Below are 25,454 nucleotides of genomic sequence, written 5' to 3'. Positions count from 1 at the left end.
GTCTCTCCTGCCTCCGTGCTGCACCCCAGACCCAAGACAGAGACCTCAAAGGCCCATGATCATAGGGATAGGTTTGGGGGAGCACAGTGACCACCTCCCCAGGGACTTAAGTGTCTGAGCCAACAGCATTTCAGGTCCAGGATGGGCAGAAAAGCAAAGCCGGAACCCACCACCTCCTGCTCCCATGCCCCTTCCAAGACCATAGTCAGTGACAAGAAGCAAAACAAGCCCAGGACTGGGTAGGGTGGCTTGGTGAATCCTGTCATCCTTAGAGGGGTTCAAGTTGCTGCTTAGCTGCTGGTGGGTTGTTGGGGGCTGCTCCGTGTGGGAGGAAGGCTTGCACTCATGAGGCTTTCCCAACTCACAGCCTTTCTGGCTCATGGAGAGGGCCTGAGCCCAACACAGGCTGGACACAAGGAGGATCTTCTCTGTCCCCTCCCCCAAGCCATGCTGACTGCCCAACTTCCCCTCCTTTACCCAGGCAGATCCCTGCCTCCTGCCTGTCCACCCTGGTCAGGACAGTAGTCTTAAACTCAGGGCCAAGGGATCTTTATTGAGCTGGAAGGAAGATGTTGCACGAGGGAGCAGCAGAGACCCAGCTGTTTGAACTTGGACTTCTACTCATGGCCAGGGACTGGGCAGCCTAGCCAGTACTGGGCAATGGAGCGCGGGTAGGGAGGGATCACAGCATCCACTCGCCGCGTGCGAAGGTTCACTCGGTAGTACTTGTCTGGAAGAGAGGTTGGGAGAGGGTGTATGAAACCCAACCTGTCTCTCCTGCCCATCCTGCCCTAAGACCCAGGTCTCTCCTGGAAGAGTAAGTGAACATCCTCAATGCACCTGAGGACTCCCTGCCTGGCTTTCTGCAGTCACTACTCAAGGGCTGTGTTCAGCCCATGGGGACCAGGGCCAGCAGAGACAACCCAGCTAGACCAGCTACAGGGCAGGCAGGGGCTCCCACCTCCTGAGAAGAAGTAGACGCTCTGGATGGGCTCACAGCTGGCAGGCACGAGCCAGTCCATCTCGTAGTTATCATAGTTATAGGCTCCCAGGCCCATCTCCTCACTGGAGAACAAGGACAGCCAGGGGGAACGAGATTGCCGGTTCTGGCTGCGACCGCGGCTGCGGCTGCGGCTGCGGCCTCGGCCACTGCGTGAGCGGTAGCGTTTACGATGGCGACGTGCAGACTTGGTCATCTTGGTCCGAGAGGAGCTGGGAGCTGAGCCTGAGATGTAGATGTGGCCAGCCACGGCTGCATCCACTTGTCCAGGCAAACCATGCCAGTCCTGGTTGATGAACCTGGGCTCTCTAACACCACCTGTGGCAAGGAAGGGGTTAATGGGCAGCCTTGGAGGCCAAGGATGGGCCACGCCTCACCAAGGACACACAGCAAGCTAGTGACAGAGCCCAGCATCCCAGCCTTTCCCCTGGCCTCCCTCCACCATACCCCTCCCCGGTGGCCTCAGCCACAGCCCCTCCTTCTGCTGGCTGTGCTAGGCAAAGTCCAAGGTTTGGGGTCCGGGTGGAGGCAAGCCTCCCCCACAAAGGTCAACAGAAGCAAAGTCTGGCCTGAGCAAACAGCGTTCGATCGATAGATGCACAATCACAGCCCCTCGGGCCAGCCCAGCCCTACCTCTACCCCTGGGGAAGCAAGACTTGCCCTCCCTCCGTACCAGAGGAACTGCCCCAGAAGAGAAATCTGAAGATGTCCTCCCAGCTGTCCCGCTGCATCAGGGCAAAGTGTTCAAACACAGTCGACTGGGAGCTGCCTTCGCACTCCTCTTGACTGGGCTGCTGCTGGAACTCATACTCCCAGTACTGTTTCCCTGGGGAGGGGTGGCCGTGAGCAAGACTGGAAAGCCCAGAGGCTGTGGAAGCTAGGAGCTCCTGGCGGGAGGGGGGGGATGGGGGGGCTGATAATCTGAGGCTTGTCCCCAGTGAAGTGTGGAAGAAAACTGAGACTGCCCCACTGCCTGCGCGCCCTCCCACCCATCCCCCGAGTACCCTTGAAGAAGTAGGCCCGCTCCCGGCCACTGTAGCTGTGAGCAGGGAGGGCCAAGGCTGCGTCCACGTTGTCCGGAATGCCCCTGAAGCCTTCAGAGATGTTGCGGGGGAAATCAGGCTCCAGGATACCATCCTCAAAGCGCCAGTACTGACTACCCTAAGGGGTTGGGAAGGAAAAGAGGGGGAAGAGGCAGCTGGCTGTGCACAGAGGCAGAGGCCCTTGCCCAAGGCAGCAGCCCTAGTTCTAGGCTTGTTGCCCAGGACCTGGAGACTTGGACTTTTGTGTCCTCACAGAGCCCCAGCCAGGGACCACAGGCCGGAATCCAGCCTTCTTGCCCACTCTGGTCCTGGGCAGAGCAGCCCTCAAGCTCTGTCTAGATACCCTTAACCCTGACCCATAGCCCCTGGGCCTGGCACCTTGAAGAGGTAGGTCTTCCCCTGACAGTTGATGCGGGTGAAGGCGGCATCAATGGGACCCTCGATGCCCCAGACATCTCGAATGAGCTTGGGGTACCCAGGCCTCACTGCCTTTTCATCCAGTTCATAGTAGTACAGCCCTAGAGGGAGAAAGGCTGTGTGAGGGAGGATGCTTCTGGGGCAGATCCCTACCCCCACGACCTGCCCCTCAAGTCACCTCGGAAGGCAAAGAGGGAACCATTCTTGAGGTCGGTGAAGGCATCAAAGGGCTTCCCACTGCACTGCTTCTCCTCTGCTGGGGACTCGGCAATCTCTAGATTATCAGTCTCTGTCCTGACGGGCCCCACCACAGGCTTTGAATCCTCCTTCCCAGGTCCTGGGGCTTCTTTCTCAGGGTTCAGAACAGGTTTCTGCCCAGGAATCTCTTCAGGTTGGGCCTGCAGGACAGGGGTCTGGTTGGGGCTCTCTGGCTGTACTTGGACACTGCTATGGGATCTGGTCTCCTCGCGGTAGTCATAGAACCTGTACTCGTCTTCTGGCAGAGTGAATACATCCCCGCGAGTCACTGTGGGCAGGGAGGGTGGTAGTGAGTCTCCAGTTGCAGAGGGGACCCCAGGCCCGCCCAGCCGCTCTGAACGCACCTTGGGGCTTGCACTCGGCCACGTAGTCAGCACAGCAGCTCTGATAGTAAGAGCAGAGCTCATCACACTGACACTTCCTCTCCGCGTTGAAGCCCTCGGTGCAGCGGTCCTTGCACGACTCTGTGGGGAGGGGGTGTCAGTTGGCACGGCAAAGCCCAGGCTACCCTTGCCCACCCTTGACCCAAATGGCCACCAGCACCCTCCTGCACCTTGGTCAGCCAGAACAACCCACGCCAGCAGGGCCAGGATCAGAAGGGGCCTTGGGGATGCCATGGCAGGGCCTCCAGCCTCGAGCCTGGTGAACTAGGTTCCCTGTGGTCTCTGCTGTTGCCTGAAGAAGGGAGGGAGTGACAAGACAGGGAGGCAGGGAACCAGAGAAGAGGCGCTGCCTTTTCTACTGCTCTGTTTGCTCAACCCCCAGCCCAGCCCCCAGTGCCCCAACCCCAGAGGCTGTTGCAGCAAAGGGTCACATTCATTCCTGGAACTCTGGGCCTGGGAGAGCTGTGAATAGGATCCTTGCCAAGCTCAGGGGCATCTCCAAAGAGGATTAGCACCGTGAATCTGGAGGGCAGAAAGAAGTCCAGTCAGCTGCTCACCGGCTGTGTGACCTTGGACAAACTGCTTTACCTGCCTTAGTTCTCTCTTTGGTAAAATGAGACTAATCATACTTGCCTCACAGGATGTTGGGAGCTAAAGCAGACAAAATGCCCAACTCCTGGAGTAGCTCCAACTTCATTCGCCATTAATGTTTATTGACCTGTGATCTGTTTGATCAGGCGCATCCCTGGCTGGGTGCGTCACGTACCCCTTGTGTATTTAGGGCAGTGAAAGAGAGGGTAGGAGCTAGTGAAACTGGGGTTTTTTTAAATCATAAAAGAACAAATTTTCATTTCTGGGTTCATCTCTAGGGTGCATTGATTTCCCCAAGCTGGTCTTCACAGCACGGTAAATGGGTGAATATTAACCTTTTGGACTGGATGTGATTCCCGAGTCTTCCACTAATTTACTGCTTCTCAGCAGGCCACACCCTGTCCCCACTCTCATTTTTCCCCAAGGGTAACAAGTGGTCCAGTCCCCCACACTTTTAGGCTCTAGTGGGAAATAGAATCCCTCTACCTAGAAGATGCTCACTGGCATAGAACACCTGATTTTGTGCCCACTTTCAGAGGTCCACAGACCTCCTGAAGTCCTCCCACCACCTGGAGGAAGTGATCCTCAGAGATTCCACTGATTTTTTCTGTTCTGTAATCGGAAGCGAGTGTGACTTTGGGCAATCTTCTCTATGGACCTCAGTCTGTTCGGCTATTAAATGGGAGCACTAATTCCTGCCTCGTAGGCATGATGTAAGACTTAATTGAGAAACAGGCAGAAAGTGTCTTGAGAATTGTTATTATGATTGCATTAACCACTAGCAGGGCAAGGGCACACTCAACCTTGTTGCCCTCACATTCCAGTGCCATTCCAGCGTCTCCAACGCAAAACCGAGGCAGTCCTTTCTCCTCCCACTTCCTTCCCCTGCATCTAGTAGAGGGGGCAGGAGAGGTGACTAGGGGGGAGAGGCCTGGCCAGGGTGTGGGCGGGGCTGGAGAAGACTTGGGGGTGAGGCCACGCAGGCGGCAGGGGCGGAGCCCCGCGAGACCGAGAGGCGGGGCGTCGGCTCCCGGTCAGCGGCTTCTCAGGGGCGAGGCTGCTGCAGAGTATCTCTGCGAACCCAGCCGGACCTGGAGCCGCTCTTTGTTCTGGTTGCGGCTTCCTAGACGCTCCCGCGCCTAGGTCCGTTCCTCGCCTTCCCGCTGTCTCCTCCCGCCTGTCCGCTCCATCTGCGCCTGCAACCCTTTCCCCAACTTCTTCGTCCTAGATCCTGCCCTCACCCCTCCCCCAAACTTCTGGTCACTGCCCTTGCCTGGTACCCTCCCTCCTGCTTCCCCCTGGTCCCCTCTCGGTTCCTTCTTTTCCCAAGGCCTGGGTCGCTCCGCCCGGCCCCGCCCCTCCAGGCCGGGGATGTCCCCTGCAACCCTGTGCCCATGGTCCTGACGCTGCTCCTCTCCGCCTACAAGCTGTGCCGCTTCTTCGCCATGTCGGGCCCACGGCCGGGCGCCGAGCGGCTGACGGTGCCGGGGCCGGACGGGGGCGGCGGCGCGGGGCCGTGGTGGGCGGCGGGCGGCCGCGGGCCCCGCGAGGTGTCGCCAGGGGCGAGCGCCGAGGTGGAGGGCGCCCTGGAGCGCGCGCTGCCCGAGCTGCAGCAGGCGCTGTCGGCCCTGAAGCAGGCAGGCAGTGTGCGGGCCGTGGGGGCCGGCCTAGCCGAGGTCTTCCAGCTGGTGGAAGAGGCCTGGCTGCTGCCGGCCGTGGGCCGCGAGGTAGCCCAGGGTCTGTGCGACGCCATCCGCCTGGACGGTGGCCTGGACATGCTGCTGCGCCTGCTCCAGGCGCCAGAGCTGGAGACGCGGGTGCAGGCTGCCCGCCTGCTGGAGCAGATCCTGGTGGCAGAGAACCGGTGAGGGGGCCGGGCTGGGGCGGAGAGCGCCGCGTGGTGTGGGGTCGCAAGGGCGGTGGAGTGCCTGGGTCTCCCGCGTGCCTCGCACTGTGGCTTTCCTGCTTCACCTCACAAATCCCTGCACTATATCCCTGTTGGGGACCAGCGTGTCCATTTTACAGATGAAGAAACTGATCCCTGGGAAGGTTTAGTGACTTGCCCAGCGTCACACAGTGAACTAATGGTGCAGCCAGGATTCACTCCTAGAGGTGGTGGGGTGAGAAATGAGACAGGGAGGGGAGGAATGGCGTAACAGGACAGGAACCTGTCTCTGGTTCGGAGAATGGAGCTGGGATCCTATGGCCAATGCCCTCTAAACCACGGGCCTGGATATCCTTCTGTGCTGCCTTCACTCTGCCATACTGCCTCCGCCCCACTAAGAGAGGAAGAGAACACATGCTCAGAAAATAGGAGGGGGGACCCCTCTCCCCTCTCCCCAGGCTGAAATGGGTACTGACCTAAGGTTACTTGCTGCCTTCATGCTACCCCTAATCCACTTCCTGCTTCCTTTTTCATTTTGTATCAGGTCACAGGGCAGACATGATCTCATGCTGTGCCTGCTAATGGGGAACAGGATGAGTGTTTTCAGTTGGGATGAATGCATGGGGGATGAAGAAACCAAGGTGTGGAGCTAGGCAGGGGCCAGAGTATGTGTTCTCTACATCTTCCCCACACGTGCCAAGATACAGTACGTGGGGTTCAACTGAAGCCTGGTTGTCACTCTTTCCTGCCTCTTGGGATTTTCCCTGGAATATGAGGACCCCTGACCCACTTTCTCTCCTCTCTAATCCTGCAGCAGACCAGGCTGTCACACTCCAGTCTCATGCTGAATTCTCAGGCTCTTCAGGGTTAGAAGGGTTTTGGAAATGTCACTTCCCGTTTATGAAGCTTTCACAAGTGTGATGGGCATGGACTAGGGGCATTTTCAAAAAGTAAACATAATGATACGACTGTCAAAAATGCATGAATGAAGCAATTTAAGTTGGGAGACCAAGTTAGGGTTCTGCTTGTTCAATAAGTCATTAATCTTCCATCTCACATCAGGTGTCCTGATGGGGATGGGCACTGGATGTGGAGGACTAGCAAACGGAGTGGGCGCTCACTGGATGTGGTGGGCCAGGCTTGAAGGGTGTGTCCTGTAGGCCTGGTATGTGGGATGGAGCAGCTATAACTAGAACTCCTGGAGAATGGGTGCAGCCAACACCCTAAGAAGAGGAGGGCTGCAAGATGCAAATAGCACTGATATTTTTCAAGGTTGAAAATGACCATCCTCACGTGGTTTAGAATTACTGAGAGAGGAGTCACACTAACCAGTGTCTCTGGTCCCGAGAAACAACGTGCTGGTGTTGGCATCACTTCAGGACCAAGGACAGAACCCAGAGAGCCACGTCCCCATCAAAATCCTCCCACAGAAAGGCAGAATCTCCCCACACCTCTACACTGCTGGGAGAGGAGGCTGAAAGAGCAAGAAGGGAATGGGGTAGTGACACACTGAGAACTGGTGTTTAGGATATCTTTTCCTTCTTGCACCAACCAACTTCCTCTTAAAGAAGGTTCCTCCATCAGGGCACCCACACCTTCTGCCATTCCCTTTCCGCAGCTCTCTTCTCCCCTGGGTGCTGCCACACTCACTGCCCAGGAGCCTAGGTCACAGCTTCACTGACCCCCAAATACCAGGAGAAGCCCAACAGGGTAGGGCCCTCTGAGCCTGGACCCACCACACTCTTACTACTAGCCCTCTAAAGTCACAGCTTACCCCCTTCAGGAGACCATAATGAGGTTAAATGGCTTTCCCAAGAATACACAGTGAATAAGTGGAGGAGACAGGGTTTTTTTAAAAAGAAAGAAAGAAAGAAAAAAAACTATTGCACGTAAATTCAAGTGCAAAGTACAGAATGATACACACTTAAACGTTCTTCTTTCTGTCCAGACCCCTTCCCTGGAGGCAAACCGGTGAAACAAGTTTCTTGTACCTCTTTACGGAGAGAGTCTATGCATATACAAGCACTTGCATATATGTGTATATTATATATACAGGCTTGTATATGTCTGTGGACATACAATTTACCCCTTTTTCGGAGCTGTGATTTGAGCCCAGACCCACAGCCTTCAGGCTACAGAAGAATTAGAAACTGAGTGAATAAATCTCACAACAAGCACAGAGTTCAACTCTGTAAAGGTGGCAAGTGCATAGGGAAAGGTGAAGGCTGATGTTCAAGAAATTCAGAACTGGGAGTTCCCTGGTTAGGATTCCGGGCTTTCATTGCTGTGGGCCAGGTTCAATCCCTGCTCAGGGAACTGAGACCCTGCAAGCCTCGCAGGGAGGGGAGGTGGGGGAAGCGAATAAATCCTGTCTCTAAATTGATATTCCTGAACGTGCCCTCCCTTTCACTGAGCCTCAGGGAGGGTGTTGTTGGATTAGGTGATTTCTTAAGCACTTCCTGCTTCCGATATTCTTGGAGTGTATATAGTTAGATTATTCTGGAAGTAGAAAGTGCGGACAAAGGCTATTTTTTTTTAAAGTATTATGACTTTTTAAAAATTTTATTTATTATTTTTTATTTATTGGCTGCACTGGGTGTTCATTGCTGCGCGTGGGCTTTCTGTCGTTTCAGAGAGCAAGGACTACTCTTCATAGCAGTGCATGGGCTTCTTATTGCAATGGCTTCTCTTGTTGCAGAGCACAGGCTTTAGGTGTGCGGGCTTCAGTAGTTGTGGTGCATGGGCTCAGTAGTTTTGGCTCACATGCTGTAGAACGCAGGCTCAGTAGTTGTGGCACACGGGCTTAGTTGCTCCTCGGCATGTGGGATCTTCCCAGACCAGGGATCGAACCCGTGTCCCCTGCCTTGGCAGGGGGATTCTTAATCACTGCACCACCAGGGAAGCCCCGGACAAAGGCTCTTGAGCCCTGGAGACAGACAGATGTGAGTTCAAATCCCAGCTATGCCTCTCACCAGCTGTGTAATCCTGGGCATGCCATGTAACCTCTCTGAGCTTTGGCTTTCTCCTTGGTTAAAGGAACGACTGTAGGGCCGGCTGCCTGAGTGGATGATTACAATCCATCTGTTCCTTTGGGCTGCAGAGAAGCTCAGTGATCAGCTCAGCAAAGCTGTCCTGGCCTCAGGCCATGTTCTGGGCTCAGCTGGACCCTGCAGGGGACACAGAGTCACAAGCACTGTGGTCACTGTGGTGCTCACTGGGCAAGGACTCCAATGGCTGGCTGGGCCTATAAGTCTTTGGGGGACATCATTTGTGGAGGTCAGGAAGACAGGACACTTTCACTTCTGCCTGGAATGTGGCAACTTTCCTGTCTGCTCTCCTGGCCTTCAAGCTCTCTCCTTTGGACCTGTCCTCCCCACAGCAGCCACAGAGAGTTTCCTAAAACCCATGTGTTACCAGATCACTCCCCTTCCTGAAGCCTTTCAGTGGCTCCCCATTTCCCATCAAGATGAAGTCCAAATGCTTTGAGATGGCTCAGAAGCCCCCAGAACTCTTTCCTCACTCTTCCCTTGAACCTTCCACCATTTGAAGTAGTTTCTGCTTTTTGCCCATTTAATCGGTGTAAAGTGATAGCTGTTTTAATTTTTATTTCTCTGATTACTAATGAATTAGAGCATCTCTTTATTTGCTTGTTAACATTTTGAATTTCCTTTTATAAATTGCCCATTTGTGTCCTTTGCCCCTTTTCTGTTGGATTTACTGCCTTTTGCTTGTTGATTTGAATATTTATTTATATATTCTATATATGAATCCCTTGTTGATTTTATATTTTTCCTTGTTTGTTTTACACATTGTAAATATCTCTGGCCTTCTTTCTCTTCCTGGAACATGCCAAACACGTCAGCCCTCAGGGCTTTGGTCCTTGCTGTTCTCTCTGCCTGTCATGCTCTTCTTCCAGATACTTGCAAGCAGGAGTCTCTGTACATTTAACTCTCAGATGTCACCTCCTCAGACATATCCTTCCACGCAGGCACTCTCCATTACAGCACCTAGTCTTGCTTATCATAATAAGCTAACTTATTATCTTGTTCATTCATTGTTTACTACTTGCTTACTCCTGTCTCCATATTAGCCAAGTAATAAGCGCCAGTCTCTCTTAGTCACTGTTTAACTTCAGCCCCTAGTGCAGTGCCTGGCACACACTAAGTCCTCAATAAATGGTCTTTTGAATGAATGAATAAATACACCCCAGTCACACAGCATGGAGTGAAGAGAATTTTGAAGGCAAGGCTAAGAGTTGTGTACTTCTTCTTTTTAATATTTATTTATTTGGTTGCACTGGGGTTTAGTTGCGGCTCGCAGGCTCCTTAGTTGCGGCAGGCATGTGGGACCTAGTTCCCTGACCAGAGATCGAACCCAGGCCCCCTGCATTGGGAATGCAGAGTCTTATCCACTGTGCCACCAGGGAAGTCTGAAGAGTTGTGTACTTTGACACTTCAAATGATGAAAAGAAATGAACATTTATTGAGTCTTTCCTATGTGCCAGGAACTGTGCCAAGCACTTTACATGCATTTTTACATTCGTTCTCATAATAACTCTATGGGGTAGGTATTCCTTTTATCCTATTTATGAGATGAGGAAACCAATAAAGATAAAGGAAGGTACCCAAGGTCCCACAGCTAGAAAATAGTAGAGAAGAAACCAGGACCCATGAGATCCGCTCTAGAGCTAGAATTCTTCACCACTACACATGCTGCTTCTAGGGCTAGAATTCTTCACCACTACACATGCCCCTTCTCGGGCTACAATTCTTCACCACTACATACGCTGCTTCTCCAGGGAAGGGTGTCTGAGAGGAAATGGGTGTGGCCAGGGTAGCGCACCCTTATAATCAGAGAAGTCTGGTTCTCCCAGGGCAGGAGATGCGGGAGGTGGGGTAAACAGGGAGGACCAGACTCCTGTCCTATGTGACACTAGCGGGGCCCAGAGAGGAGAAGTGACGAGGCCGTGGCCCGCAGGGGGTTCAGATGAGCACGCCAGGCGGCAGCCACTGCACCAGCGGCAACTTCCACTTTCTCTCGGCAGGGACCGAGTGGCGCGCATCGGCCTGGGCGTGATCCTGAACCTGGCAAAGGAGCGGGAGCCGGTGGAGCTGGCGCGGAGCGTGGCCGGCATCTTGGAGCACATGTTCAAGCACTCGCAGGAGACTTGCCAGCGGCTGGTGACGGCCGGCGGCCTGGACGCCGTGCTGTACTGGTGCCGCCGCACGGACCCGGCGCTGCTGCGCCACTGCGCGCTGGCGCTGGCCAACTGCGCGCTGCACGGGGGCCAGGCGGTGCAGCGGCGCATGGTGGAGAAGCGCGCCGCCGAGTGGCTCTTCCCTCTCGCCTTCTCCAAGGAGGACGAGCTGTTGCGACTGCACGCCTGCCTCGCTGTGGCGGTGCTGGCCACCAACAAGGAGGTGGAGCGCGAGGTGGAGCGCTCGGGCACGCTGGCCCTCGTGGAGCCGCTCGTGGCCTCCCTGGACCCCGGCCGCTTCGCCCGCTGCATGGTGGACGCCAGCGACACCAGCCAGGGCCGCGGGCCCGACGACCTGCAGCGCCTCGTGCCGCTGCTCGACTCGTCGCGCTTGGAGGCGCAGTGCATCGGGGCTTTCTATCTCTGTGCTGAGGCTGCCATCAAGAGTCTGCAGGGCAAGACCAAGGTTGGTGCAGGGGTGGGGTAGGGTGGGGCGGGGGTTAGAGAGAAACTGGGAAGGCTTTCCAGAGGAAATGACATTCAACTAGGACTCGAAGTGCACATGAGAGTTAGGTGAAATAAGGAGAAAGATGAGGGACCCATCATGCTGGCCTTGAAGGCAAGACCAAGGTTTTATGCAGGGGACACCTGTGTGCTACAAAGATCACCCTGACTGCTGCATGGAGATGGGGATGGCAAGGGTGAGGCTGGAGGCAAGGGGGTCAGATAGGAGGCCATGACAGGGGGCAGCTGGGATGGTGGAGGTCGGAACTAGAGCATGACAGCAGAGGCAGAGCGAAGCAGATTCCCGAGGTACTGAAGAGCTAGAATTAGGACTTGGTGGGTGGCTGGGTGAAGGAGAGGGAGGAGCTGAGGATACTCCTGACTTTGGACACAGGCAACCCAGTGGATGGTGGCACCTGGTACTGAAATAAGGTGAGCTGGGTGAGACAGTTTGGGGTGGAGAGAAAGTGAGTTCAATGGGACAGATGGAGTTTGAAGCGCCTGAGAGGTTACAACTTGGGGTGCTCCACTGGGCCACTTTGTCATTTGGGTCTGGAGTCCAGAAAGGAGATGGAGTATACAGAGGCAAGACATCCATGTAACTCCCACCCGAGTCCCAAGGGGTCCCCAATCTCAGGACCTGATCTGAGGCCTTTGCCCTCTGCTTTAACTTGCTCTGCGACCATGGGTTCCTGGCTTCCCCTCTCTGGGCCTTTATATGCCTCACTTTTATAATGTTCTTTTTTTTCTTAATATTTATTTTCTTTCTTTCTTTCTTTCTTTCTTTCTTTCTTTCTTTCTTTCTTTCTTTCTTTCTTTCTTTCTTTCTTTCTTCCTTCCTTCCTTCCTTCCTTCCTTTCTCTTTCTTTCTTTCCTTCTCTTTCTTTTTCTTTCTTTCTTTCTTCCTCTTTCTTTCTTTCTTTCTTTCTTTCTTTCTTTCTTTCTTTCTTTCTTTCTTTCTTTCTCTTTCTTCCTTTCTTTCTTTCTCTTTCTTCCTTCCTTCCTTCCTTCCTTCCTTTCTTTCTTTCTTTCTATCTTTCTTTCTTTCTTTCTTTCTTGTTTTTTTTTTTGTCTGTATTGGGTCCTTGTTGCTGCGGGCTTTCTCTAGTTGCAGAGACTGGGGGCTACTCTTCATTGTGGTATGAGGGCTTCTCATTTTGGTGGCTTCTTTCGTTGTGGAGCACAGGCTCTAGGTGTGCAGGCTTCAGTAGTTGTGGCACACGGGCTTAGTTGCTCCACGGCATGTGGGATCTTCCAGGACCAGGGATCAAACCCATGTCCCCTGTATTGGCAGGGGGATTCTCAACCACTGCGCCACCAGGGAAGTCCCTATATGCCTCACTTTTGACCTCTGGAAAACTGAAGGAGTGGACCACAGCAGCAGTTCTTACCCTGAATGTGAGACTAGTAATAGTTAAATTATTGAAAGTTTTCAGTTTTTGTTTTTTAAATAATATAGAATTAAGCTTATTCTACAATGCCACTCTCCCTCCTTTGTATTCCTCTGGAGGTTGCGGGGATTAGTGGCCGCTGGTGCACAGAGAGTCGTGCACACTGCATGGACCACCCTGTGTGTACGAGAGTGGTCATCTGGGGCTGGACAGGGGTCATCAGAGGAGTGTGTCTCACAGGTGGTTGTCGCCCAATGTGTGTGTCCCCACAGATCCGGAAGAGACTGTTGTGTTGCGGGGGGGGGGGGGGGGGGGTGGTCTCTGAGGCCTCTTCCAAAGCCCAGTGTCTAGGAGTTTCTGATCCTTCTCTCTGCACCCCAGAGCTGGGCCATGGGAGGTCTAGCTTTACAAAGCAGGCCATTCTGCTTTGGGAGGAGGGATTTAAAAAGAAGTAGGGAGTAAGGGCCCCAAGGAGTGGGTCTGGACAACAGCCATGACCACCAGTTCTGGCACCTCTTTCCCATCCAGGCCAAGGGAGCACAGTTCAGTGTAGACATAGCCCCCATTCTGTGCCTTGCAGTGTGCCACTTATGGGACTCCAGGGGTGACTAAGACATGACCTCAGCTTACAGTCCAGTGGACGTTGCATTATCAGTTAACAACAGTGGCATTCAGAGTGTGGCACCAGGCCTCACTGGAGGTATGGGCCAATCTGTGGGGGAACCAAAGCAGGCTTCGAGTTGGAGGTGACAATCAGTTTGGATCCAATGGATGAGTAGGAGTCCTACAAGCAGGTTGGAAGAACCAAGGGTCTGGAAACACCGCAGGTTTGAGGCCCAGAGGTAGGAGAGCCTCCATGGGTGGGTGGCTTGGTGAAAGGGGAGGAGATCGAGGACGGGTGGGCAGAGCCTGCCCTGTGCCAGGCCTGGCAGCCATACTGAGAACTAGCCTTTATCCCAGAGCAGATGGAAGCTGTAGAGGGGAGAGATGAGAGGAACTTACCTGGTCAAGAGTTGAGGGAGCTTCAGGAGGGGGAATCCACAGGACTTGGTGATTTATTGGATGAAGGCAGGACAAGGGCAGATGGTGGGGCTTTGAGCGGTGAGAAGAGGCGGCGGGGAGGGACCAGGCACGTTCAGGGGCGGCTGGTGAATTGGTGGATCCAAGACATCCTCTCCGCACACTTCCCCAGGTATTCAGCGACATAGGTGCCATCCAGAGCCTGAAACGCCTCGTCTCCTACTCCACGAATGGCACCACGTCGGCGCTGGCCAAGCGCGCGCTGCGCCTGCTGGGCGAGGAGGTGCCACGGCCCATCCTGCCCAGCGTGGCCAGCTGGAAGGAAGCCGAGGTCCAGACGTGGCTGCAGCAGATCGGCTTCTCCCAGTACTGCGAGAGCTTCCGGGTAGAGCCGCGCGGGGTCGCCGGCCGGCAGTCGGAGCAGGCGCATCCCCGAGGCCGCGTGGCCGCTAGGGGCGCCCTGCACACAGGCGACCTCGCCCCGTCCTGGCACAGCACTCCCGCGGCACCAGGGTGGCCTCTTGTGGGTGGGGAGCCTGTACTCAGTCTTCTTCGGGGTCATTCGGTTTTCATCTGGGTCCCCTCCGCCTCCCTCGCCGCCATCTCCAGGTCCCTCCCCTTAATCTTGTGCTGGGTGGGGTCCAGGTGCTGAGGAGGGGAGCCTTTCCTTACCTTTGACCCCTCCTCCAGGAGCAGCAGGTAGATGGAGACCTGCTTCTGCGGCTCACGGATGAGGAACTGCAGACCGACCTGGGCATGAAGTCAGGCATCACCCGCAAGAGGTAAGGAGTCTTCAGCCTGCACGCCCCCCCCCCCAACTAAACGCCCCCTCAGCCTCTAGCCAGTCCCCCTTCAAGACCTCAGCATCCTCTCTTCCCTTGGGTGCAGATTCTTTAGGGAGCTCACGGAGCTCAAGACCTTCGCCAACTATGCTACGTGCGACCGCAGCAACCTGGCTGACTGGCTGGGCAGCCTGGACCCGCGCTTCCGCCAGTACACGTATGGCTTGGTCAGCTGCGGCCTGGACCGGTCCTTGCTGCACCGCGTGTCCGAGCAGCAGCTCCTGGAGGACTGCGGCATCCGCCTGGGCGTGCACCGCGCACGCATCCTCACGGCCGCCAGAGGTTAGCCTGCCCACCTGGGCCCCCACACTTGCCCCAGCCCCAGCTCTGGAGGGGTGAGGGGGAGGCACATGGTGGGGGCTCAGAGCCTCACTGCGGATTAATTGAGCATGTAGGCAGTGCCACACTGGTCTCTGAGGATGCAAAGATGAATAGGTTGTACTTTGCCCTCAAGAAGTTCCCAGTCCGAGGTGGGTAGGAGGGTGGGAGGAAGGCGGATATATAAACAGGCACTGCAGCAGGTGGCATGCCCAGGACTCCGGTGGAAACCTAGAGGAAGCACCACCTATCCTGTCCGCCCAGGCCTAGGCTTTGCAGAGGAGAGGTTGCCTGGCCAGGTCTTGAAGGATGTGTTGGGGGGTTAGGAAGAGAGTAGTAGCAGCAGGAAGAGCAGCCCAGGCAGAGGGAGCAGTGTGGAGGTAAGACGGAGCATGGGGGCTGTGTACAGGGGATGTGGGTGGGAAGACAGAGGGCTTATCCTATTCGTCCACAGCTTACCAAGTATGGGTGCTTTAGGAAGGTCATGACAGCAGAGTGGATTCTAGGGCTCTAGCAGCCCTCGATTTATTAATTTATTTTAATTTACTAATGTACTATTTAGCTAATATTTATCATCAATTACTATAGCCCAGGTCCTGATTAAGTTTTTAACAGGTATTATCTCATTGAGCTCTACATCCATTCTGTGCAATGGGTGTTAATTTTTTTTTTTAAGTCAGCTTTTAAAACTTCTTAAAGAATAAAGTGGTATAAAAAAGAATAAAGTGGTATAATTTAAAGTGAACAGTTATGAATGTATACCCCTGTGTAACCACCATCATAATCAAAGACAAAGAACAGTTCCATCATGGGTGTTAATTTTACAGATGATGAAGCTAAGATTTAAATACATTTTGTAAGGTTATAAAAGTCATTAAAAGACAGAACTGGGATTTCAACCTCTGACTTTCTACCTCGTAAACAGACAAACATTGTCTATGAGTGTTGTCTGAATATTATAAGAAGATCAGGTCTTTTCATGCATCCATTCATTCAATAAGTATGTACTAAGCTCCCACAAGGGACACGGGACTGGGCTTCGGCCCCATTCTTTTGCTTCAACCAAAGCAGATTAACATCTATCATTTTTCTATTGCAGCTCCCAATAAATCCCCAAGATTTAATTTTTTAAAACAAGAGGGTGCTATAAAAAAGAACGAAATCAGGACATTTATAGAGACATGGATGGTCCTAGAGACTGTCGTACAGAGTGAAGTGAGTCAGAAAGAGAAAAACAAATATCGTATATTAACACATATATGCAGAATATAGAAAAATGGTGGAGATCAACCGGTTTGCAAGACAGAAATAGAGACACAGATGTAGGGAACAAATATATGGACACCAAGGGCGGAAGGCGGGGTGGGGATTTGGGTGGGATGAAGTAGGAGATTGGATTGCCATATATACATTACTAATAAGAAAAAAATATCAAATTGTACACTTTAAATATATGCAGTTTATTGTATGTCAATTATATCTCAATAAAAGTTCTTAAAAAAAATAAAAACAAGAGGGTCCTACAGTAAAAATAGCTTACAGACGCCTTCTGTAGGGAGTAGGGAGTCATGCATGGTTTTGAAGTGGGGACAATGACACAGTCAGATTTGGATTTTAAGCAGAGCTCTCTGGTGGCTATGGCAAACAGATTAGATGGGGCAAGTGTGCATTTGGAGAGACCACCTAGGCGGCTGGAGTTGGGGGCCTGGACACAGGGAGGGCCCTGAGGCTGGAGTGCAGGATGTTAGCAGGGAGAATCCACAGAGCTTGGCACCTGACCCTGAGCACTGAATGTCAGCTCCGTGAGGGCAGGGTTTGTTTTGTTCATTGCTGTATCCCAAGCACAAAGAATAGCTCCTGGCACACAGAAAGCACTTAGTAAGTATCTGTTGAATGAATGAATGAGAGGCAGGGGTTGAGGCTGATACCCAGGTTTCTGGCTTTGGTGGAAGACTAGGAAGAGGGGGTCTGGGAAGGATTTGGGATGGGTTGGGTTTCGAGTGCCTGTGGGCAGCTGGCTGTGCAGGTTTGGAGCTCTAGAGAGAGGGCAGGGCTGGAGGTGTCCCTAAAACACAATGCCTGCCTCCTGAGAGGGCCTCACCGGTAGTTAGCAGCCTGCCTTCTGTAGGCCCCATCTCCCCACCTCTCTGACCCTTTTTGGAGCAAGCCACCCTGCCTGGGCTGGGCTGAAAGGGCTGGATGTGCAGTGGATGATGTACTTCATGGTGAATGATGGGGAACGTCCACCCTCACCAAGCCATCTCTTACCTGCTTCAGAAATGCTACACTCCCCACTGCCCTGCACCAGCTGCAAGCCCAGCGGGGACACTCCAGATGTCTTCATCAGCTACCGCCGGAACTCAGGCTCCCAGCTGGCCAGGTGAAGAGGGGCGGGCAGGCAACCTGGGGCCTTGGGTCAAGGCCATGGCAGTGACACAGGACCTCTTCACAGCCTCCTGAAGGTGCACCTGCAGCTGCACGGCTTCAGTGTCTTCATTGACGTGGAGAAGCTGGAAGCGGGCAAGTTCGAGGACAAGCTCATCCAGAGTGTCATGGGTGCCCGCAACTTTGTGCTGGTTTTGTCAGCTGGGGCTCTGGACAAGTGCATGCAGGACCACGACTGCAAGGACTGGGTGCACAAGGTAAGTGCTGGCCTCTGCGGTCCCAGCCTTGGCCTGTGGCCCAGGGCACCAGGTCCCCCTTTTCATTCTTTCTCATCTGCGTACTCCAGCAACCTCCATGGCCCATCTGCAAGTCAGGAGCCACGGCTCTGACTGTAATAGGACTTTAGCAACTTACTTAGGCTCTCTGAGCCCCAGTTTCCTCATCTACAAAATGGGGGTAACTTACCTGTCCTGTTCACCTCGTAGAATTGTTGCGAGGGTCAGAGAGGGATGAACATGTTTTGAAAAATAACTTCTGTGAGGGAAGCGGGGCAGGAGAGCATGGTGACAGGCACAGAGGAGTGGTTAAGAGCACAAAGCTGTGAGTTTAAATCCTGGCTCTGGCTTTGGGTAAATTACTTAACCCCAGTGAGCTTCATGTCTCTCACTGGAAAATTGGATAGTTATAGTACCTAACTCCCTAGGACATTGTTATAAAGATTAAAAGCGCTAAAATTTGTGAAGTGCTTAGCAGAATGCCTGGCACATAATAACTGCTGCATAGTGGCAGCTATTATTATTATTATTAATATAATTACTGTGAGTACTGCCACTGTTTAATTCCCCATTGTATCCTGAGTGCCTAACGCACAGTAGAAACTTACTGAGAACTTGTAGAATAGATGGATGGATGAATGGTTGGATGGATGGATGGATCTGTATCTCATCTGTACGTTATTACTCATTACTCAGCAGGAATTGGGGCCAGGGCAAAGGGAAGCAGCTGTCATACGGATAGGGCCCTTGTCCTAAAGCAGCTAAGTAGACAAGAAAAGGCCTAGAATGACTAGATCATACATAAATTGGCGTCAGTGTAAAGCCAGGAAGGCGAACCCCTTACTTGCTATAAGAATATGGAGAAAGGAAAAAGCATCAAGGGCTGGAATAATCCAGGGAGGCTTCATGGAGGAAGCAGAACTTGAGAAGAGTCTTAAGCATTTAAGTCAGTGGAATAGAAGGCGTCCCAGGCAGGGGAACAGTGGGAGCAAAGAACAAAAGTAGGCATGAGAAAGGTGCCAAAAACCTACATTATCATTGGTATTGCCTTCTCCATTTTACGGATGAAGAAACCGAGGCTCAGAGAAGTAATTTTTTGCATGGCCACACTCCTGGCGCAGAAATGAGAACTGGGCTTTGAACTCTTGTCCGTCTGATGCCAAAGCCCATGCTCTTTCTTTGGATCCAGCTTTGTCCTATGACTCAGACCTGAGGGGTGGAAGGGGAGGTGGTGGGATAGGATTGGAATCAGCTAACACCAGAGTGACTGCATCTCTTCCCAACTCCAAGTTCAGCGATGTCATGCCAGTAGCTTGAAATCAGCCGTGGTGGGAGTAGTTACACTAAGGAAATTGGTAAAAACTACAAATCAGGGTTTTATTTGTTTGGTTGTTCTTTTCCCTCTCTGGAGAGCTAGTTGTTGAACATGTACCAGCACACCACTGGCTGGATAAGAACTAAAACACTAGGTTATGGGATTCCTAAAGGCAGGGAGCAGGCCTGTGCTTAAAGCACTGGGAAAAGGGATCCCATGAGGGCAGTGATGCCACACGAGTGAGTTTTAGGGAGAAGGCTCTGACACTGGGGTGCAGCCCAGATTGACAGTGGAGAAGAGGGTCAGGCTCCACAGGCCATGTAGGAGGGGCTGAATACTGGATTTGGTTTGGGGAGGAGGTGCTGGGTCAGGGAGACACCCTAGAGGATCATGACTTAGAGTAGGTGGCAGGTGGCCTCCTAAGAGAAAGAGAGGAGTGTCTGTGAGCTCCGTGAGAGCTCAGACCTTGCCTTTTTCATGCTGCATCCCTGATGCCTAAAACCATGCATGGTACAGAGTAAGCTCTTGCAGAATTTTTAGAGTAATTGAATCAATGATTAAACAGAGAGTGATTCTGATGAAGCTGAGATGACTGGGAGAAGCATACATATCTACTGTACGGGGTTTACAAGGTCAGAACACTCAACTCTAATCAAGTCTTCGTACTTAACTGGCTTCATGATCTTGAACAAGCCATTATCCCTCTCTTGGTCAGCCTCTGCATCTGTGCAGTGAGCAGTGTGCTGTCTTTGCTTCTGTGTAATTCTGGATGAAACAAATGTCTAAAGGTTCCCAAATAAATGGCTGCAGGGCCAGAATTCATCCAAGTGCTCCGCAGAGAGGCAGAGGGCTTGGTTGAAATAGCCTTGAAGGAATCTGAATGCTTGAGTCAGAGGCCTCCCCCTCTCCCAGCCCCCTCCCTGGGCTGGGCATGTATGTGACTTGAGAGCAAGTCCCTTCCCTTCTCTGCGCTTCCTTCTTCTCAGTTGTAAAATGGAGAGGTTCCCCAGAAGCCAATCAGGGTTGACGTTACGCAGATTCCTTCCCCAGGAAGGCTCTGCTCCACAAGGGTGCTTGGCATCCATCACCGTCCCAGCAGACTGCAGGGAGGGAAGAGCAGGCGGATGGTGGAAGCCTTTGCCTTGGACCAGTCCCAAAGGCTCCATCATCCCTCCTTTGTTGTTTTTAGTGCTTAATTGTCTCTGGTTTTAAAACTGCTTTCCCAGAAGCCACATTTAATGGGTAAATCAATACAGAAAATCACAAGTGAACTGCACTCGAAAAGTCCAATCCCTGTGGCTCCCCCTTGAAAGGAAAAAACATTCAATAAGCACTTACCAGAGGACCCATTAATAGCAATACCCTCAGAACAACCTCATGAGGTAAGTTTTATTATCACCGCTTTACAGAGGAGGAAATTATAACACTTGTTATTTATTAAGCACGCATTGCACGCTAGTTGCTGTTCTAACCACTTGCCATGCGGTAGCACAGTTATTCCTCCCAGCAGGCCAGAAAGATGGGGACTATCATTAACCCTATTTTAGAAATTAGAAAACAGAGGCTTTGAGATCCTGTTGTTTTCGCCTCAAATGACAGAGCCTGTGTCAGAGATTTGATGTGAACCCAGATTTGATGATTCCAGAGCACAACCCCTAAATGCTATGCTCTCATTCATTCATTCATTCAGCCAGTCAGCTGTTAATATCTAGCAAAGGCAGACTATGGGCAAGGCTTTGTGAAAGATCCTGAGATACAAGGTGAGTGAAAGCCGGACATGGTCCCCGCCCCTATGTCTGGTGGGGAAGACAGATATTAAATTACTCATCCGGGAATTTAAATTGCAACTGTAGCATGTGCTGGGGAGCCTACGAGAGCCTATCATAGGGGCATCTGACCTGGTCAGGGAAGTGAGGGAAGACTCCCCTAGGAAAGCTGACTGAGCTCACATCAGAAAAAAATGAGTTGGTATTAGCTAGGTGAAAGGACATGGAGGAGTGTTCTAGTCAGAGGAAGCAACATGTGCAAAGGCCCTGTGCAGGAAGGAAGGATGGGAAACCTAAGGGGCTGCAAGGTCCATGTGGCTGGGAGGACAACGCAGGGATGAGTTTAAGAAGTGAGCTGTGGCCAACCACACAGAGCCTTGAACTTTATTCTAAAACATGTAAAGTTGGGACATTTTAAGTAGGGGGTGACATGATCAGATTTGCATTTTGCAAAGAGTAGCTAGGTAAAGGTGCAACATGGAGAATGAATTAGAGGAGGCAAGAACGGATAAGAAGAGACCTGGGTGGGGGCTAATATGGGGTTGGAGCAGGGTGGTGGGGGGGATGGAGGTGGAGAAAAATGAGTGGATTTGAGAAATAAGGGCTACAACTGGCAGGGCTCAGGATGGATCAGTGTGGATGCAGCGGGTGGGATGCACTTCTTGACACCAAATTTGTGTGGGATTTTCCCCGTACCAACAACCAATTCTCCATTTACCAGCACCAACTGGCCGTCCTACAAATCAATTCAGTTCTGACACTAACTACCCACCTGGAGCGAGCATCAGACGCCATGGTTTAAGGGACCAGAGGATCAGCCTCACAAGTCTGCCCTCCCTTCAGACCCAGTCACAAGGCCCAGGCTATCTGCACGGCTTGTCTGACTTGGCTACAAATTCAGGGGTTCTCATGACCACCCCCCTCAGGTTCAATAATTTGCTGGAATGACATGCAGAATTCAGGAAGACACTTAACTATTATTGGTTCATTATAAAAGATACAACTCAGGAACATCCAAATGGAAGAGATATGGGGGGGGGGGGGCGGTGAGAGCATGGACAGGGCTACCATGCCCTCTCTGGGCCACCCTCTCCACATTTAGATGTCCTTAGGAGTTTTGTGGAGGTTTCACTATTTAGGCATGATTGTCATTGGTGACTGATCTCAATCTCCAGCCCCTCTCCCCTCCCTGGAGGTCTGGGGGGCAGAGGAGGGGGGTGGCTGAAAGTTCCAACCCTCTTATCCTAGGTTAGTCTTTCTGGCCACCAGCCCCCATCCTGTAGCCATCTAGGCACCCTCCCACATTCCTCCCCCCACCCCCAGGTTTTAGGAGCTCTGTGCCAAGAACCTGGAGCAAAGACCAAATACACACACACACACACACTCTCTCTCTCTCTCTCTATATATATATATGTATATATATACACACACACACATATGTATTTTTTTTTTTTTTTTTTTTTGGCACACGGGCTTAGTTGCTCCGCAGCATGTGGGATCTTCCTGGAGCTGGGATCGAACCCGTGATCTCTGCATTGGCAGGCGGATTCTTAACCACTGCGCCACCTAGGAAGCCCCTACACACATATGTATTTTTATACACCACAAGGGGTGGGGGAGAACTCAAGGTGGACTTCACGACCCACATCCCACCTTGGGCTCAGCCTTGGGCTACTGGCCGTCCCAGTGCCTGCCTGACCCCAGGGACCCTGGATGGGGCCCCCGGTATCCTCCTCTTCCCCTCTCTTCTTTCTCTAGGAGATCGTGACTGCTTTGAGCTGTGGCAAGAACATCGTGCCCATCATTGATGGCTTCGAGTGGCCAGAGCCCCAGGCCCTGCCTGAGGACATGCAGGCTGTGCTCACCTTCAATGGCATCAAGTGAGGAGGGGGCGGGGCGGGTTACACAGGCCCCCAGCCAGCAGCTCCCTCTGCCCAGCCCTCTGACCCACCGGCCTCTGTGCCCACAGGTGGTCCCATGAGTACCAGGAGGCCACCATCGAGAAGATCATCCGCTTTCTGCAGGGCCGCTCCTCCCGGGACTCATCTGCGGGCTCCGACACCAGTTTGGAGGGCGCTGCACCCCTGGGCCCCACTTAACCAGTCCCTAATTCCCAAGCCCTGCCATGATCCCCCCCCCCCCCCCATCTCCATCATCCTCCCAGTGGAACAGCTCCTTACACTGGCCTCCCTGGGCTGAGACAGCCTGGGCTCTTCTCAGGAAACGGCTCTCTGCCTCCCCCACCCTGATGGTCCACCTCAAACCCAGCTTCCTCAGTATCTGGAAAGGGACGGGAAGCCAGGCGTTGGGGGTGCTAAGACCTCCCTCAGGTCCTGTCTCGGGCATGGGAGGGTCATTGCTCAGGCCTGCAGACTCTGGAGAATGCGGGTTTGCTGCGTGCTAACCCCTCCTCTGCCCTGCCAGCAGCCAGCCTGAGGAGAGTGGAGGCAGGGAGCCTCAGGCAGGGCTTAGTGCGATGGCCAAGCCTCTCCACCAAGCAAGGGCTTGGGCCTGGGAGCCAGCCAAGGATGAGAGGCCAGCCATGGCTCTCCACTTCCTGCCGCCCTGTGGCCTTGCCCCGTAACCACTCAGTGCCCTTCGCTGGCCTGGTCTGGTCCCAGGTCCCCTCCCGGCCTTCCTGACGTGCAGCCTCCTTTGCCGCATCTGGGGTCAGGGGGAGGCTGAGCCGGCCCTCACTGTGGCCGCTCTGCAGCTGCAGCCTGTGCTCACTGGTGTGTGGGAGCCCCCTGCTTGGGCCTGAGCAGGGGAGGCTGCGTCTCAAAGGGCAGCCAGCCACCCACCTGTGCCTTGGTGCTGTGCGCCAGGCCTCTGCCCAGCCCGGCCCAGCTCCCCCCTTCAGCCCCTCGCCCATCCAAGGCTGCTCACCCCCGGGGTCCGGGGGAGGTGGGGCGAGGCAGCCCCCCTGTGGCAGCAGCAGTAGGTTGCAGAAGCTGCAGCTCCAAGGGAAGAGGCAAGATCCTGAAGAAGGGCACGGGGTGCATTCGAATTACCTGGCAATTTTGTTAAACTTCCATTCAGGACACCTGGGCTGGGGCCCCCGTTTCTGCAGTTCTCACGGGCTTCCAGGCGGGCAGAAGCCGGTGACCAAGGAATGATACCCTAACGTAGCAAAGGCTCTGGAACGCAAACGCCTCACAGACGGTTGCCGTTTCCCTGACACGTCACTCTGTGCTCTCTGATCGTCAGAGCACCCTTACCTGATACTACCCCCACCTTACAGAGAAGGAACGGAATGTTGTGCCCAGTTTCCCGAGTCACCAGTGGCAGCCCCCAGGATGCGGACCCGACCTCCGGGCATTCAGCCCACTGCCGGGGGGACTGCTCTCCTGAGAATGATCCCTGAGGCTGCACCCTGGGCAGGGCTGTTGCTCGAGAGGGCTGGCTTCCCTCTTGCCCAAAGAATCCAGCCGTGGGGGGCGGGGCTTTCACAACAGAAGGCTGACCCAGGGGCTGTAAAGAAATAACCCAGCAGGAGTGTCCCTTGCTCGGTCCCTTCCTCCCCCAGGGTCGGAGAGCAAGAAACTCTCTTCCTTTAAACGATAAATGCAGGCGCCAGCTAATGGGCCCAGGGGGCACCTGCCCTGCCCCTCCCCTGCTGAGGGCAGTGGGTTGGCACCTGAAGGCTGGCTCAGCTCCCAGAGCCACCTCCCGCAGGTGCTGGCCAGGCCCCTCAGAGCTCCTGAGGTCAGAAAGTCAAAGGTCTCGCTCCAGCCTTGGGACTCCTTCCTTCCACTCCCCCCACCCCGGCAAAGATACTGCCTCTAGTCCATGCTCTGACTCCACTTGACCCGTTTTCCTTCTTGCCACATGAATGTCCACCGGTGCCCTGCATAGGACGGTGACTGAGGCAGACGAGACGTTGCCCTCAAGGGCAGAGATAGTAACAATACAATGTGACCCGTCTCCTCCAGGGGAAGCCTTCTGTCTTTTTGTCCTCAATCAGGCCCACTCCCTCCTGAGCAGTATTCACAAGCAGTAGTCAGAGAGGTTGCCCAGCACCGCTGCTTTTCCTGTTTGGCACACCCTCCACGGCTGCCTGCCTCCTGTCTCCCTGGGGAATCACAGCCCAGCTTCCAGGCCCCGCCGGAGCAGCTGAAGTGCTGAGCTTCCCCTGGCCAGGCCACTGTGTCCAAAGGCCAGCCTCCTCCACCATGACAAACGCTGCCCAGATCGCAGCCAGGGCGGGCACCTTGGCCCTCACCTTCCACCCAGGCCTGGCCTCACAGGTCGGTCCTGAGACAAAGGGCAGAGAAATAGCCTTTCCCCAGCCACAGCCTGCTCTGACATTGCAGCCTGGTCTGCGGGGTCAGGGTTTTCTGCTCCGCTAGGCTGGAGCTGCTGCCCCCAGGGCGGGGCTAAGTCAGCCCCACCCCACCTCTCTCCCCAACCAAGAACGGCTTATGGGCTTCCTAGGTGGCGCAGTGGTTAAGAATCCGCCTGCCAATGCGGAGGTCATGGGTTTGATCCCAGCTCCAGGAAGATCCCACATGCCGCAGAGCAGCTAAGCTTGTGTGCCAAAAAAAAAAAAAAAAAGAACGGCTTATGACCAAGAAACACTCAAAAGTCAAAAGTCCAGCTCCAACTCATTCATCCTTCCCCTGGGCCCATGAATAGAGGCATTCCATTGTAGAATGTCTGAGGTAGGATCTTAGAACAATATTTAATCTGGTGTTTCCTACCTTGTTCAACCATGATCAGACAATTAGGGGCATCCGTTAACCTAGCTCTTCATAGAGGGCCTTGGAGCAGAGCCCGGGCCCGAGGCCAGCCCAGAGCTTTTTTCCTACCATCCTCGGTGGAGGGTCCTCTCTTGCTTGGGTCTCCGGATGACAGGGGACAGTGA

The 25,454-nt window shown here is 53.6% G+C and overlaps 2 protein-coding genes across 2 annotated transcripts; one reads left to right on the top strand and one right to left on the bottom strand.

Annotated features, from left to right (window-relative positions):
* Window positions 1-533: 533 nt before the first annotated feature.
* Window positions 534-3,429, bottom strand: VTN (vitronectin). The gene is made up of 8 exons (XM_057714901.1): window positions 3,272-3,429; window positions 3,063-3,182; window positions 2,639-2,986; window positions 2,422-2,561; window positions 2,005-2,161; window positions 1,674-1,826; window positions 962-1,318; window positions 534-730 (listed from the first exon to the last, which is right to left on the bottom strand). The coding sequence occupies exons 1-8, from the start codon at window positions 3,333-3,335 to the stop codon at window positions 618-620; spliced, it is 1,452 nt and encodes a 483-aa protein (XP_057570884.1). The 5' UTR covers window positions 3,336-3,429; the 3' UTR covers window positions 534-617.
* A 1,354-nt stretch (window positions 3,430-4,783) lies between these two features.
* SARM1 (sterile alpha and TIR motif containing 1) lies at window positions 4,784-25,153 on the top strand. Its single transcript, XM_057714900.1, has 9 exons — window positions 4,784-5,556; window positions 10,622-11,240; window positions 13,862-14,074; window positions 14,380-14,471; window positions 14,578-14,813; window positions 17,127-17,229; window positions 17,302-17,491; window positions 22,349-22,470; window positions 22,560-25,153. The coding sequence occupies exons 1-9, from the start codon at window positions 5,087-5,089 to the stop codon at window positions 22,687-22,689; spliced, it is 2,175 nt and encodes a 724-aa protein (XP_057570883.1). The 5' UTR covers window positions 4,784-5,086; the 3' UTR covers window positions 22,690-25,153.
* The last annotated feature ends 301 nt before the right edge of the window (window positions 25,154-25,454 follow it).

This window comes from Hippopotamus amphibius, chromosome 17 (genome assembly GCF_030028045.1).
Source record: "Hippopotamus amphibius kiboko isolate mHipAmp2 chromosome 17, mHipAmp2.hap2, whole genome shotgun sequence".
NCBI classification, from domain to species: domain Eukaryota; kingdom Metazoa; phylum Chordata; class Mammalia; order Artiodactyla; family Hippopotamidae; genus Hippopotamus; species Hippopotamus amphibius.
This window is presented reverse-complemented; position numbering and strand designations above follow the sequence as displayed.

Coding starts and splice junctions, on each gene's coding strand:
- VTN (XM_057714901.1), bottom strand. CDS start 3,335: ATGGCATCCCCAAGGCCCCTTCTGATCCTGGCCCTGCTGGCGTGGGTT. Junction 2,162..2,421: donor GGAAGACCTACCTCTTCAAG/GTGCCAGGCCCA, acceptor CCAACCCCTTAG/GGTAGTCAGTACTGGCGCTT. Junction 731..961: donor CGTCTACTTCTTCTCAGGAG/GTGGGAGCCCCT, acceptor CCTCTCTTCCAG/ACAAGTACTACCGAGTGAAC.
- SARM1 (XM_057714900.1), top strand. CDS start 5,087: ATGGTCCTGACGCTGCTCCTCTCCGCCTACAAGCTGTGCCGCTTCTTC. Junction 11,241..13,861: donor GTCTGCAGGGCAAGACCAAG/GTTGGTGCAGGG, acceptor ACACTTCCCCAG/GTATTCAGCGACATAGGTGC. Junction 17,230..17,301: donor TCAGGCTCCCAGCTGGCCAG/GTGAAGAGGGGC, acceptor ACCTCTTCACAG/CCTCCTGAAGGTGCACCTGC.